Source organism: Heterodontus francisci, chromosome 4 (genome assembly GCF_036365525.1).
Source record: "Heterodontus francisci isolate sHetFra1 chromosome 4, sHetFra1.hap1, whole genome shotgun sequence".
NCBI lineage: Eukaryota > Metazoa > Chordata > Chondrichthyes > Heterodontiformes > Heterodontidae > Heterodontus > Heterodontus francisci.
In genome coordinates, this window is record NC_090374.1 from 173698112 (window position 1) to 173714110 (window position 15999).

Genomic DNA, 15999 nt, shown 5'->3' on the forward strand with positions numbered 1-15999 from the left:
GAAAGTGGAAGGAGTTAAGGAGGTGAAGTGGGAGGAGTGGGGGAGGGGGAATGGGATAGGGGTAATTGGGGGAGTGGGAGAGAGTGGGGGAGGGTTAATGGGGAGGGGTAATGGGAGAGGGATAATTGGGGGGAGGGGGAGGTGGTAGTGGAGCTGGGTTAATTGGAGGAATGGGAATGGGGGTGGGGAAGTGGAGGGGTTGTTTGACATGGTGAGGAAGGGGTAATTGGGGAGAATGGAAGAGAGTGGGCAAAGTGGGTGGAGGGAAGTGGAGGGAGTTGGGGAGCGGGAGAGAGTGGGAAGGGGAGGAGAGGGGAAGTGAAGGGGTTAGTGGATTGGTGAGGAAGGTGTAATTGGAAAGAGTGGAGAAAGGGTGTAGCAGAAGTGGAAGGAGTAGGGAAGGGATTACGGGGAGCAGGAGACAGTGGGTAAGGGGAGGAGTTGGGGGGGTAATTGGGAGAGTGGGGAATGGGGAAGGGGTAATTGGGGGGAGTGGGAGTATGGAGAAAGGAGAAGTGGAGGGAGAAGTGAACGGAGTGGGGGGAGCAGGAGCGAGTGGGGAAGGGGAGGAGGGGGGAGCAGTAATTGGGGACATGGGAGAGAATGGGGAAGGGGAAGTGGAGGGGGTAGTGGGATAGTGAGGGAAGGGGTAATTGGAGGGAGTGGGAGAGAATGGAGAAAGAGGGTAGCAGAAGTGGAAGGAGTGGGGGAGAGGTAAGTGCAGGGAGCGGGAGAGAGTGAGGGAGGCGTAACTGGGGGAGTGGGGAATGGGGAAGGAGTAATTGGGGCGAGTGGGAGAGTGTGGGGAAGAGGGAAGTCGAGGGGGAAGTGGATGGAATGGGGGGTAAATGGGGGGAGCAGGAGAGAGTGGGGAAGGGGAAGAGTGGGGGAGGGGTATTTGGAGGAGTGGGAGAGAGTGGGGGAGGGGTAATTGGGGAGAATGGGTGGGGAAAGTGGGGGTGTAGGGGAGGGGGAGTTGGGTGTGGGGGCAGCAGGTGGGAGTGGGGGAGGCGGGTAGGGGAAGTGGGGGTAGTGAGGAGGAGAGAACTGGGGGAAGTGGGCTTGGGGAGGGGAATGGGAGGAGTGGGTGAGGGTAAGTGGGTACTGAGGCCCCTGGACATAGAATTGCCAACCATCCAACCATTGAAGACTAACTTCCAGGACACTGCTGGAAGCAAACAACCTGGGAGAAAAACCCTTTCAACAGTTTTGTTTGCTAATTGCAAAAATGTTGGAGTTGGAAAGAACTGGCCAAGAGTTAAGAATTATTCAATTGGGTAACGAAGCTTCTGTTTGCTTTCCGATTGGTCGTGGCAAGGATGTGGACTGTGAGCTTGCACATGTCGGGCGGCCAATGGTGAGAGCCTAGGGGCGGGACAACTGGAGGAAGGATGTCATCTGATGAAACGTCCAGGATTACATCCACCGGTGTTGACAAGTCTATCAGGAGGGCTTTTCTGATGCCAAGACCAAGAGGCGAGTGGCACACCTCAGGCACAACTGTGCACACCATATTAGATGGTTTAGTGCCAGTTTCACATCTGCTGAACAGGACACAGCGGCATCGAATTTCCAGGCTGCAATTTCCACCCCACTTGTGACATCGTTACAACAGGGGAACGAGCGTGAGCAGCTCTGAGAAATCTCCTAGAGGTCCTTCAAGCTGTAACTTAATGCAGCTGAAACAATTGCATGGATGTGACTGATAGTCTTTGAGGTCGGGGATCTAAAAATAAGAGATTCTCTCAGTTAATAACAAATGGGCCGGAGCTGCACTATTGCCAACTTTTGACATACAGATGTTCTTCTTCCTTTACAAGGCTGAGGATAAGGACAACCAGTGAATTCCGCAGGGATGTATATATCCCTGATTCCATTGCTCGCTTCAAGGATGTTGAGAGGCAATGAGGGTCATTCTGGCCTGGTGCAATACCCCTGATTTCAGCCATTCCATTATTAGCAGCCGTGCCTTCAATTGCCTGGGCCCTAAGCTCTGGAATTCCCTCCTGTCACCTCTCTGCCTCTCTCTCCTCATTAAAATCTACCTCATTTACTAAGCTTTTGGCACCTGTCCCAATATCTCATTATGTGGCTCAGTGTCAGGTTTTTCCTTGATAATGCTCCTATGTTAATGGTGCTATATAAAAGCAATTGCTTCCACTGTGATCAATAACATTAAAAATATTAGTAATTTCAAAACAAATTATATTTATCTTTTCACTTACAATGCTGTAACAATCTTAGGAGGCCATTCAGCCCATCGTATTTTTGCCAGCTCTTTGAAAGAGCTTTCCAATTAATCCCCTGCTCTTTCCCCATAGCCCTGCAAATTTTTTCGTAGCAACCAAAATAATTTGTACTAATTCTGGTCCACTTTAAATCACAGGCCAGCCACACAGACTGTCTTCTAAGTGTTGTACCCAGGATTATAAGCTATTTTAAATATTAAATGGTTCTGCATTGGTCTTCTGAAACTGTGCACTTAAAGCTGGACAGTATGTGGCATGTGGGTGCTAGCTAATGCTTTGGCCTTTTCTTTGTGCATTTTCTGAAATTTAGGTGGAAAATTGCAGGTGTAGGCCTATATCCTAGCACTATGCATCAAGGCTTGTTGATGCTGTAATCCAACACTTCCAAAATACAGAAAGACTTGCATTTATAGGAGTATCTTTCATGGCCCTAGGACAGGGGTCTAGAACCTATGGCTCCGGAGACACATGTGACTCATTAAGGACGCATGTGCAGCACTCAACCTTGATCAATCGAATCCATTTTAATGGTAATTAAATGGCTTGTTTCATTTTTTAAAAACTTTTAACACTGTACTTGTGACAAGGTCTTCTTTCCTAGGCAGTCCCTCGGGATCGAGGATGACTTGCTTCCACTCCGGTTATGGGTTCAGGGTGGCTGATAGTCCAATGCGTGATCTGCCACATGAGGGGCAGGCAGTGCTTGAGGGGTCAGGTAGAAGAGTAGTTTGGAGTTTGTGCGCTCCCTTCGATGCCTTGACTTCACCTCCGCATGTTTCCGTTGAAGTCCCTTGAGGTTTACAATGCCTTCCCAAATGAGCTTTCTCCGTCTAGGATGGTCACAAGCCAGGGACTCCCGTGAGTCACCGGGGTTGTTTGATCTCTTCAGGGATGCTTTGAGGACATTTCTAAAGTGTTTCCACTGTCCTCCTGGGAGTCTCCTGCCGTGACCAAGTTCTGAGTAGAACAGCTGCTTCAGAAGTCTGGTGTCAGGCAAGTGAACAGCATGTCCCACCCAGGGAGCTGGTTTTGGATGATTAGCGCCTTGATTCTGGGCAAGTTGACTTGGGAGAAGACACTGCTGTTGGACAGCCTTTCTTGCCACCGGATTTGGAGGATCTTGTGAAGACACCTCTAGTGGAACTTCTCCAGTGCTTTGAGGTGCCTGCTGTAGGTTGTCCAAGTCTCTGAAGCATATAGGAGCACAGGGATCACTGCTGCCTGGTAAACCATGATCTTAGTCTCGGGTTTGAAATCCTTATCCTCAAATACTCTTTCCCTCAGTCGGCCGAAGGCTGAGCTGGCACATTGAAGGTGATGATGAACCGCGTCGTCCATGTCTGACTTCGCCGAGAGGAGGCTCCCAAGATATGGAAAACGGTTCACATTTTCCAGGATCTCGCCCGTGATCTTGATTGATAGGAGGAGGTGTTGCGCTGTGGGAGCTTGTTGGAAGAGGACCTTCACTTTCTGAGTGTTCAGTGAAAGTATCATTCATTTGACAATTTTTTTGTAAAAACCTTGAAAATGTTGTATAAATGTGTCTCTCTTGCTTTTTGTTATTATTGGCATTTGAGTAACAGCATTTGCAGCTCTTAAGATATTGTGTTTTTCACATTTTTTAAAAATGGCTCTTCTTGTTATTCGGGTTGCTAACTCCTGCCCGAGGATGTCCCAAAGCGATTTACAGCCAATTAAGTGCTCTTTTGAAGTGGAGTCACTGTTGTAGGAAACGTGGCAGCCAATTTGCACATAGCAAGATCCCACAAACAGCAATGTGAAATATGGCCAGATAATCTTTTTTTTAAAGAGATGTTGATTGAGGGGTGAATATTAACTTGGAAATGAACTCCCTGCACTTCTTTGAAATAGTTGCTGTGGGATCTTTTACATCCACCTGAGAAAGCAGCAGGGCTTTGGTCTCATCTGAAAGATGGCACCTCTGACAATGCTGCATTTCCTCAGCACTGCACTAGGAGTGCAGCCTGGATTATGTGCTCAAGTCTGTGAGGTGGGACTTGCCCCTGCAAGCTTCTGACTCAGAGGTGAGAGGGCTACCCACTGAGCCATGGCTGACATTGCTTATGTCTCTTTCAAGGTGTGAAATAGCCGTGAGCAACCCTTCAACAATTTTAAACATCTTTTTGAAATTGCAGAGGACCTGAAACATATTCTATTTTAACTTGACAGTTTTGTGTTGTCAGGTTTCGAGCTTGCTGGTCGCAGATGTCATGGATGGAGCATCTGAAAGAACATCATGTACAACAGCAGATGGTAAAGGCAGTGGTAACAGTGCACAATCCTGCCCTCTGTACCAACTAGAGTTGCCAACTCCCATGTGACATTTACCTGGAAGTTTTATCACATGACTGCTTGCCTTTAACCGTCCCTCCCCCACACTCCCACCATTGGTTGTCCGAAATGTCCAACCTCCTGGCCAATCAGAAAGCAAGCACATTCTTCATTATCCCATTGGATGATTCTTGACTGTCAGTCAAACAGCCTTTTCTTCCTCCCATGTCTGCTAATTTTATAACTAATCAGCAAAAGCGTTCAAAGATTTTGTTTGTTGACCCCATGAATTTTCTCCTGGGCTTTTGCACGCAGCAGAGTCCTGGAGATTAATCTTCAATCTCTGCAGACTCCAGGGCAATCCTGGAGGGTAGGCAACCCTATACAGTGGAACTACTGAGGGCCATGGGAATGCCTCAAAGTCTTTGGCTTGAAGATGTAACTGGGGCAATACCACAGCGGACAAAATGTTGGCCATGCCTGTGGTTTTTGCAGTAGTTTATTGAACTCCTACCTCCTCTCTACCCAACACCCCCTCAACAAAAAGTGTTAGATCCCAACCAATTTTTACCTCTCAATATTTCTAAGCATGCTGAATATTTTTCCCCTTTCAACTTAACAGGATCAGCTCTTATCCCAAAACTGACACTGCACATGCTATCAATACAGATGAGGAGAAATTTCTTTTACACAGTGACTTGTGATCTGGAATGCACTGCCCGAAAGGTGGAAGCAGATTTAATAGTAACTTTAAAAAGGGAATTGAATAAATACTTGAAAACAAGTTTTCAGGAGAAAGAGCAGGGAAATGGGGCTAATTGGATGGCTCTTTCAAAGAGCTGGCACAGGCACGATGGGCTGAATGGCCTCCTTCTGTGTTGTATGATTCAATATAGCTTGTTATTCTGTACTGATAGCTATATAGTTGCTAAATTAACAACATGTAACAAGAATGAATACCATTACGGGTCTAGAACTCAAAAAGCCAGAGTTGGATTTCATTAGTTTGACGTACTTCTAACATTTTATTTTTATTTGTTTTTGTTCTTTTACGGTCATTTCTCTCTCTTCTGTCCTTAAAGCAATTGACTTCTTGCTAGGGCATAACTCCATAGAATCATAGATGTCTACTGCACAGAAGGAGGCCATTCGGCCTTCCGGGTCTCTGCAAGAGTAACTCACCTAGTCCCACTCCCCGGCCTTTTCCCCCATAGCCCTTCAAGACTTTTCTCTTCAGATAATTGTCCATTCTCCTCTGAAGACCTTAATTGAATCTGCCTCCACCCTGCTGTCAGACAGTGCATTCCAGATGCTAACCATTCACTATGTAAAAATGTTTTCCCTTATGTCGCCTTTGGTTCTTTTGCCAATCACCTTAAATTGGTGTCCTCTGGTTCTAGATCCATCGGCAGTTTCTCTCTATCTACCCAGTCCAGACACCTCATGATTTTGAACACTTCTTTCAAATCTCCTCTCAAACTTCTCCAAGGAGAACAGGCCCAGTTTCCCCAACCTATCCACGTAACTGAAGTTCCTCATCCCTGGAACCATTCTTGTGAATCTTTTCTGCACCCTCTCTAATGCCTTAACATCCTTCCTAAAGTGTGATGCCCAGAACTGGACACAATACACCAGCTGAGGCCAAACCAGTGCTTTATACAACTTTATCATAACTTCCTTGTTCTTGTACTCTATGCCCCTATTAATAAAGCCCAGGATCCCATATGCTTTATTAGCCAATTTCTCAACCTGCCCTGCAACCTTCAATGATTTATGCTCATGTACCCCCAGGTCCCTATGCTCCTGCACCCCCTTTAGAATTGTACCCTTTAATTTATATTGCCTCTCCTCATCCAACCAAAATGAAGCACTTCACACTTTTCTGCATTATATTTCATCTGCCACTTGTCTGCCCATTCCACCCGCCTATGTCCTCTTGAAGTTTGTCGCTATCCTCCCCACAGTTCACAATGCTTCCAAGTTTTGTGTCATCTGCAAGATTGTTTTATATTAGCTGCTAGTCTCGTCTCATACTGTCTCCTTGCTTCTCATATTTGCTTTTTCACTTCCCCTTTGAACCTTCTATATTCAACCTGGTTCCCGATTGTATTATCCACCTGACATCTGTCATGTGCACCCTTTTTCTGCTTCATCTCACTCTCAATGTCATCCAGCGAGCTGTGGATCTGTTTGCCCTACCTTTCCCACTTGCGGGAATGTCTCCTCTTTAAAGGCAGCCCATTATTCAGTTACAGTTTTGCCTGCCATTCTTTATTCCAGTTTATTTGAGCCAGATCTGTTCTAACTCCATTGAAGTTGGCCCTCCCCCAGTTACTTACTTTTATCTTGGATTGCTCCTTGTGCTTTTCCATAGCCAACTTAAACCTTATGATACAATGGTCACTGTCCCCTAAATGCACCCCTACTGACACTTGATGCACGTGACCTACCTCATTCTCCAGAACCAGTTCCAGCAATTCCTCCTTCCTCCAAGGGTATGTAGCACGCTCCAAGCCTCATGCTGAGGTGTCCCATTCTTCACCTGAGCTCCCACGGTGAGGGCCATTGGGCTATGTGGGGTGAGGCCATCATTAGCTTTGGTGACTCAATACAGTCCGGAATTGGCTTCGAAATTTCATCGTCTCTAAGGCTCAGCTAAACTCCAGGCTTTCACTGGTTTTGCCACTAGAGAGAGCTTGATCGTGTTCGATTCTTGATCTTTCTATTGCCAAGCTTGATACCAGTGTGACTGCAGGCCCCAAATATCTACCAGTAAAACTGCCATGATCCGGTTAGATGAAGAGGAGTGGGAGGAGGCTGATGTGGACCATGAACACTGGCATTGACCTACTGAATGAATGGCCTGTTTCTGTGCTGTAAATGCTTTATAATGCTTTGCAAAACCTGTTTTGACCTTTCTCTGTTCCAGAAAACAGTGCTCTGCTACCACAGTTCTGTTTCATAGAAAGATTGCTTTACAGCACAGAAGGAGGACACTTGGCCCATCGTGTCCATGCCAGCTGAAAAAGAGCTATCCAGTCTAATCCAACTTTCCAGCTCTTGATCCATAGCCCTGTAGGTTACAGCGCTTCACGTGCATATCCAAGTGTTTTTTAAATGTGATGAGGGTTTCTGCCTTTATCACCCTTTCAGGCAGTGAGGTCCAGACCTCACTGGTGAACAAAATACTCCTCAACTCCCCTCTAATCCTTCTACCAATTACTTTAATTCTCTGCCCCTGGTTATTGACCTCTCTGCTAAGGGAAATAGGTCCTTCCTATCTTCTTTGTGTGGGCCCCTCATAATTTTATATGCTTCAATTAAATCTCCCCTCAGCCTCCTCTGTACCAAAGAAAACAACCCCAGCCTATCCAATCTTTCCACAGCTAAAATTCTCCATTCCTGACCACATCCTTTTAAATCTCCTCTGTACCCTCTCTAGTGCGATCACATCCCTTCAGTAATGTAACAATAATGTAATAATTCAGTCAGCTTTCGACATTGTTCTGACTTGAAATGACTTACCCTGTTTCAAATACGTTCTCTCCACTTCTTTAATGTTTACCTTAAGGAATGTACATTTCTCAATTCAACATGCGCAGCTACCCTGCTTTCAGAGCCTCTACCAGTGTTGGTCTTGAGCAGCTCTCTAGAAGGGGTGTGAGGCCTACCCAGGTTGGCTTATTCCCTGATTTCCCCCCCCCCCCCACCTCCCATCATCCCACCCAGTGACAAAACACTCGGCTTCTCCTCTGGTCCTTCCCTGCGTGACAGTGCCTTTCCACTATCTCAGGATGTCCCAAAGCGTTTTACAGTTAATGAAGTACTTTTTGAAGTGTAGTCGCTGTTGTAATGTAGGAAACACAGCAGCCAATTGCACCCAAGATTTTACAAACAATGATGTAATAAATGACCAGATAATATTTGAGTGATGTTGGTTGAGGGATAAATATTAGCCGAGGACAGCGTAGGGAACTCCCCAGCTCTTCTTCAAAATTATGGTCATGGGATCTTTTACATCCACTTGAGAGGGCAGACGGGGCCTCGGTTTAATGTCTTATGTGAAAGCTGGCACCTCTGACAGTGCAGCACACCCTCAGTATGGAATTGGGAGCGTCAGCCTGGATTATGTGCTCAAGTCTCTGGAGTGGGACTTGATCCCACGATCTTCTGAGTAAAAGGGTGATACTGAGCCATGGCTGATAACTTCTCTCAGAGGGTCATTAATCTCTGGAATTCTATTCCCCAGAGACGGGTAGAGACTGAGTCCTTGACTCTATTCAAGGCGGAGATAGACAGAAATTTGATCTACAAGGGAGTCAAAGGTTATGGGGGGCAGGCAGGAAATTGGAGTTGAGACCACGATCAGATCAGCGATGATCTTATTGAATGGCCGAGCAAGTTCGAGGGGCCAAATGGTCTTCTCCTGCTCCAATTTCTTATGATCTTTTGACTCGAGAGAGCAATGTGTCTGGAGTTACTGCGTTAAATGCATAAGGTGATTATTTCTTGTGTTTTTTGCAGACAACAATCCTCCGAGTGGTTCCCTCGGTGACCCACTGCAACTCTGCATCATGCACCCGCCCCGGAGCAGGAACTCTGAAGCAGGATGCAGGAAGTCGAGCAGGTCGGGTCTGAGGGGATCAAGTAGTGACCCACTGCTTCAAGAACTAGTTATAGAAGGTAACGAACGGAGAGTGAGAGAGAGGATTTCCTTGTGCTTTGCACATTGTAGAAACTTATAGAACCTTGGTTAGACCACATTTGGAGCACTGTCAACAGTCCTGGTCTCCAAATTATAAAATAAATATAGAGATATTGGAGAGGTGCAAGAAGATTTCCAAGAATGATACCAGAAATGAGAGGCTATAATTATTAGCAAAGATTGAACAGGCTGGGGCAACCCTATCTCTTCATACCTCAAACAACCCCCCTCCCCCCCCCTCACCCCTACCACATCTCCACTCCTTGCACCTGAGTCAAATTTGAGATGCAGATTGCCTGAGATAGAAACCTAATGGATCTTGGTTCTCACCAATTCCTGCCACTCCCCCGACTTACCCTGCACAATGCACCCACTTTGAACTCTCCCCTCCCCGCCAATATTTTAAGCCCCTCTTTTGCACGGTATCCATCTCGTAACATTCTCACCCAATTCTTTTCGTTCTGCTCAGAATTTGTGGGCAGCTGCGAAGCGGCGACACAAACGGATGAAAGGCCAGAGGTGCAGGTCGTGACCTTGCGAAGGGGTCACAGATCCGGAGCCCCCAGGTCAAGGCCCAGGTCGCTGGTAGATTACAGCAGCTACAGAGACACCAAGTTATTGGTGGCCAGCTTCTTGGAGCACTCGTCATGCAGTATGACCCCTGAGGTGCAGGAACTGGTGGAAAATATTAGATCAGTACTGCAGTCTGATGAGGAACACATGGAGGAGGCGGTGGCAAGTGCCAATATCCTTGATCAGGTAAGAAGCACTTGTTGCAACTGTGGTAATTTTCTCTCTGTGTCTTATTACCATTTCTGGGCAGCTATATTTACATGTATAACATCTATATGGATAAGGCGAATTCAGAAGCAGTGTAAATTGGTTAAGTTGGCAGATGATACCAAACTAGGGGGTGTAGCAGTGTTTGAGGAAGCAACAGAAAGCCTTAGCTTGAAGGTCCTGGGTTTTAGTCCCCGTGCAGGGCTTAAGCCCAAAATCTAGCCTGACACTCCCAGTGCAGTACTGAGGGAGTGCTGCATTGTTAGAGGTGCCGTCTTTCAGATGAGACATTAATCCGAGGCCGCTTGTGCCGTCTGAGGTGGGAATAAAAGGTCTCAGAGTATCACTGAGGGAGAAAGGAATAGAAGGATAATGGCCTGTTTCTGTACTGTAAAATTCTACGTAAAACATGGTTCTCTTCTGAAGGGTAACTGACAGTGAATAAGATCATGATTTGACATTTTGCAAAGAATGTGTATTATGGGATGGTATCAATTTGCAATCCGTCAGGTAAATGACTTGAAACGTATAAGTGGATTTAAGAACCGGGGCGAAATAACTGGTGAGAATTATTAGACAATGAAAGCAGAAATTTCCCAAGCTTCACATACCTTTAAAGTCACTTTAAGCTGGACTTCACTCTCGATATAAAAACAGAAAATGCTGGAAATGCTCAGCAGGTCAGGCAGCATCTGTAGAGCATGAAACAAAGTTAATGTTTCAGGTCAGTGACCTTTCACCTTTGGTTAGGCTCCAGTTGAGTATTGTGTCCAATTCTGGACACTGCACTTTAGGAAGGATGTCGAGGCCTTGGAGAGGGTGCAGAGGAGATTTACTAGAATGGTACCAGGGATGGGGGACTTCAGTTATGTGGAGAGACTGGAGAAGCTGGGATTGTTGTCCTTAGAGCAGAGAAGGGTAAGAGGAAATTTCATCGAGCTGTTCAAAATTATGAGGGGTTTTGATCGCATAACTGAGGAGAAACTGTTTACAATGTCAGGAGGGTCGGTTACCAGAGGACACAGATTGAAAAATAATTGACTAAAGAAATGGAAGGGAGATGAGAATTTTTTTCATGCAGTGAGTTATGATGATCTGGGATGCGCTGCCTGAAAGGGCAGTGGAAGCAGATTCAATAGTAACTTTCAAAAGGGAATGGAATAAATACTTGAAGGGGAACATTTTACAGGGCTATGGGGAAAGAGCAGGGGAGAATTGGACTTATTGGAAGTTCTTTCAAAGTGCTGGCACAGGCACGATGGGCTGAATGGCCTGCTTCTGTGTTGTGTGATTCGGTGATTCTTAGCAGTGTTGCGCAGTACCCATGGTATTTTGCTTTTGCTTCATTTTGGAGAAGCAGTTGGTTGTGCAACAAGGTTATAAAGGCTTTATCTGTTTTTCTTTCCGGAAAGGCTATCACTGGCAGCTCTGAACACAGCATCTTGAACAGGGAGATACCTCAGACACAAGGCCACGCACGACTACTCCATCTGCAGAGCTGCGGAGACCTGAGTACTTTTGCTGGCGCTGAGTCTGAGCCAGAAGACAGAAACAGTGAGCACAAAACCCATCAGGAGAGGCCTCACAGTCTGATTGGCGTGATACAAGAGACCGTGCTTTAAACATGCAGGATATTTCAGAGTGCGATTTGAGCCAGGACACAGCTTAAAAAAACACCAGCAACTAATGCCTGGAAGGGATTAAGTCTAAGGACGGGAGTGCAATATAAGGAAAGGGAAGCACTTAAATAGAACCATACCTAACATACTGGAGAACAATGTATGTAAATATAACTTGTGAGATTCAGCGAAAAACTGCTCAAAATGCACTTAGTTCAACAGAAAATAACGAAATGTCATTTATATTGTAAAACTTCATTGTGTTCGAAAGCATGAGTCTCCTCAGCTCATGTCTGTGGTAAGCCAGCGAAGCTGATGACTCCATAACTGCCCAGGTTCATTACAGAAATTTAGATGATCTCTTCCTGCTCTTTATGTCTAATGGTATCAACGGGCCAGGTCATGCATGGTAACATGAGGACGGGCTTAACAGTGATGGTTTCTCTCTCTTTCTTTTACCACTCTGAATAACTACATGTCCTTCGTGTTTTGTGGCACTGTTTTGTTTAAAGTTTAACAAATTATTTAGTAGGTTTCTAATCTTTAATGTTATATATGTATAGAGAAAGATATAGATTATATATAAAAAATAAAACACTACTACCATTCCTGCTCCATTTAGGACTGTCTCACAGCACAGCACTACAGAAATTTTTCACAGCTATTAATCTAATTTGGAGAACTCTAGATGCCTGTAAATTAAAGTGGAATCAATGTCTTCTCTCACCCAACAGTAGAGAAATAGTTTCCAATGTCAGTGCTGTAAATCTGTTCCTTAGTTTATTATATAGTGTTTGTAGAGGTGTCAGTCATGGCTCAGTAGGAAGCACTGTTAATCTTGACTCAGGAGGTTGTGCGTTCAAGCCCCACTCCAGAAACTGGAGCATAAAATCTAAGCTTATGCTCCCAGTGCAAAACTCAAGGAGTGCTGCACTGTCAGAGGTGCTGACATTCAGATGAGATGTTAGACCAAGGCTCTATCTACCTGCTCAGGTGGATGTAAAAAGATCCTACTGTTACTATTTTGAAGAAGCACAGGTAGTTTTCCCCAACATCCTGGCCAATATTTATCCCTCAACCAACACTGCAAAAGCAGATTAACAACATTGCTGTGCACAAATTGGCTGTCACATTTCCTACAACAGTGACTACATTTCTAAAGTACCTCATTGGTTGAAAAGCGCTTTGGGATGTCCTGAGGTCATGAAAGGCGCTATAGAAATGCAAATTCTTTGATTTATAAGAGATGGTATGAAGAAAGATGAAACAGGTTAGGGCTACTTTTTCTCTAGTAAAGAGAAGACTGAGGGGTGACGTGACAGAGGTAAAGCGCTTTGGGACATCCTGTGGTCATAAAAGGTGCTATATAAATGCAAGTTCTTTACTACTTTGGAGAAGCACAGGTGCTTGTAATTGTACTGAAAGCCATGTCCATCTCCCCCCCAACAATGGAGAAACATTTCCAATGTCACTTGTACAGCAGCACCGTACATCTATTCCCTACAAACTAGTTCATGATATCATCACTCCCCACCTCAAGAACATGTCTGCCTGCATCAATGTGATTTTATTTCTATTTCATACACCTTTTAACCTTTGTGTGCGGGATTAAGATTCCTCGTTGATGGACAACCTTTTTGATGTCAACCCCTTAACACTCAGCAGAGAGTGTGGCGGATTGACTACATCGCTCTAGCTCAGATTCATACCTAACTCTCAAAGAACAGTGTGCTAACTCATTGCACCATCCAGTTCTTCAAATGATTTTTTGTACAGTTCATTTTCCTAATAATAGTGACAATGAATAGTTGCATTCAGGAGTGACATTAAGCTCAGTGAAGGCATTGAGGTGAGCACACTTGGGAAAGGGTTAATAAAAAGTGGTGTCAACACGATCCATATATTTCAATCATACAAGAAAGGTTAAGATGGACAAGAAGCTGGTGAGAATTTGGAACTCGTATAGATGCATTTAGGGGAAGTTAGATAAATATCAAGGGAGAAAGGAATAGAAGGATATGTTGATAGGGTGTGATGAAGAGGGGCGAGAGGAGGCTCTTGTGGAGCATAAACACCAACATGGACCAGGTGGGCTGAATGGCCTGTTCTTATGCTGTACATTTTATTTTTTTTCTCATGTGAAATGGAGAAGTTTGATCCTGTTCGAGTCTGCAGGTCCCAGTTCCATAACAGTTGGTAAAATGGGACAATTAATGTAGCTATGGAAACACACAATCAATCTATAATCAGTTTGGTTGGAAATGATTCTGTCCAATGAATTACATTAAAATATTTCTAAGGATGGTTATTGAAAATATATCTACAAATTCGATGGGCCGAATGGTCTCCTTCTGTGCTGTAAATGATTATGACTCTATAAAGTGAACAGGCAAAAAAAGACCGAAGGAAGCAAAGTTACCAATTTAGATAGTTAAATATGGTTGAATTGTACAAATCCATGTTTAAACTCCTGTGGCAGCTAGCCAATCCTTCTTGATAGAAAACAAGATTATTGTAAACAGATAAAAAAGGTTCATATTTTATTATAGGTTTTTTATATTTAACCAGATTCAGGGAAAATAGACTGGGGTTGGTCCAGTTTTAGACCAAACCAACCATTTGTTTCAGATCAGAGTGTTTTACTTTGAGATGTTGGTACCCGATTTATAATTTTGTTAGCACCTTACTTGCAAGGTGTTATCTGTGTGTCAGGAAGAGAACATTGGATTTAACACTCAAGAAAACGTTTCGAAAACAAAAGTAAAGTATCACAGAACATGCATCTGAAAGGTGATGGGATGCGCAGGGTCCATATGGTCAGTTGACAAGGACTGGTTGCAGCATATTTTCAAAACTTTTCTTTTTAAAAAAAAAATGTCAAGCTACAATAACCACCAGCTCATTGTTCTTAACTTTTACAGTTGATTGAAAGCATGTTTCAGAAAATGAAGACCTCGTTCACACTACAGGTATGCTTCAAATAATGGTAATTACTCAGTGTGTGAAAGGCAGCACATTTAGATCGCCACAGTCTTCAGGCAACTCCAAACCAGGTCTTGTGCACAAAGTTGTTCAAAATTACAGAATCATAGAATGGTTACAGCACAGAAAGAGACCATTCGGCCCGTCAAATCCATGCCAGTTCTCTGCAAGGGCAATTCACCTAGTCCCACACCCCTACCTTTTTCCTTGTAGCCCTGCAAATTATTTTCTCTTCAGGTTAGTATCCAATTCCCTTTTGAAGGCCTCGATTGAATCTGCCTCCACCACACTCTCAGGCAGCGCATTCCAGATCTTAACCATTCGCTGCATAAAAATGTTTTTTCATTGTGTCGCTGTTGCTTCTTTTGTCAATCATCTCAAATCAGTGCCCTCTGGTTCTGGACCCTTCTGCCAGTGAGAACAGTTTCTCCTTATCTAGTCTATCCAGACTTCTCATGATTTTGAATACCTCTAACAAATCTCCTCTTCATCTTCTCATCTCCAAGAACAGACCCAGCTTCTCTAACCTATCTATGTAACTGAAGTTCCCCCCCTCTGGAATCATTCTCATGGATTTTTTTCCTCCCCTCTCATGTCCTGGGGAAAATTGATGTACAGAGAGATTTGGGTGTTCAGGTCCATTGTTCCCTGAAGGTGGCAACGCAGGTCAATAGAGTGGTCAAGAAGGCATACGGCACGCTTTCCTTCATCGGACAGGGTATTGAGTACAAGAGTTGGCAGGTCATGTTACAGTTGTATAGGACTTTGGTTCGGCCACATTTGGAATACTGCGTGCAGTTCTGGTCGCCACATTACCAAAAGGATGTAGATGCTTTGGAGAGGGTGCAGAGGAGGTTCACCAGGATGTTGCCTGGTATGGAGGGCGCTAGCTATGAAGAGAGGTTGAGTAGATTAGGATTATTTTCATTAGAAAGACGGAGGTTGAGGGGGGACCTGATTGAGGTGTACAAAATCATGAGAGGTATAGACAGGGTGGATAGCAAGAAGCTTTTTCCCCCAGAGTGGGGGATTCAATTACTAGGGGTCACGAGTTCAAAGTGAGAGGGGAAAAGTTTAGGGAGGATATGCGAGGAAAGCTCTTTACGCAGAGGGTGGTGGGTGCCTGGAACGCGTTGCCAGCGGAAGTGGTAGACGCGGGCACGATAGCGTCTTTTAAGATGTATCTATACAGATACATGAATGGGCAGGAAGCAAAGAGATACAGACCCTTAGAAAATAGGCAACAGGTTTAGATAGAGGATCTGGATCGGCGCAGGCTTGGAGGGTCGAAGGGCCTGTTCCTGTGCTGTAATTTTCTTTGTTTGTCTTAACATCCTCCCTAAAGTGCGGTACCCATATTTCACGACTATTT

The 15999-nt window shown here is 44.8% G+C and overlaps 1 protein-coding gene across 7 annotated transcripts in view; it reads left to right on the forward strand.

The window, feature by feature from the left end:
* The window catches only part of fam189a2 (family with sequence similarity 189 member A2), a 108903-nt gene extending 96652 nt beyond the window's left edge, over nucleotides 1–12251 (forward strand). For 6 of the 7 annotated variants that reach the window (XM_068030566.1, XM_068030568.1, XM_068030571.1 and 3 more), the window contains 4 exons: nucleotides 4454–4523; nucleotides 9066–9224; nucleotides 9716–10005; nucleotides 11439–12251. In XM_068030566.1, the coding sequence (XP_067886667.1) occupies nucleotides 4454–4523; nucleotides 9066–9224; nucleotides 9716–10005; nucleotides 11439–11648 (729 nt within the window). In that variant the 3' untranslated portion in view covers nucleotides 11649–12251. The remainder of the gene's footprint in view (nucleotides 1–4453; nucleotides 4524–9065; nucleotides 9225–9715; nucleotides 10006–11438) is intronic. The other variant, XM_068030569.1, reaches the window with a different exon arrangement.
* The last annotated feature ends 3748 nt before the right edge of the window (nucleotides 12252–15999 follow it).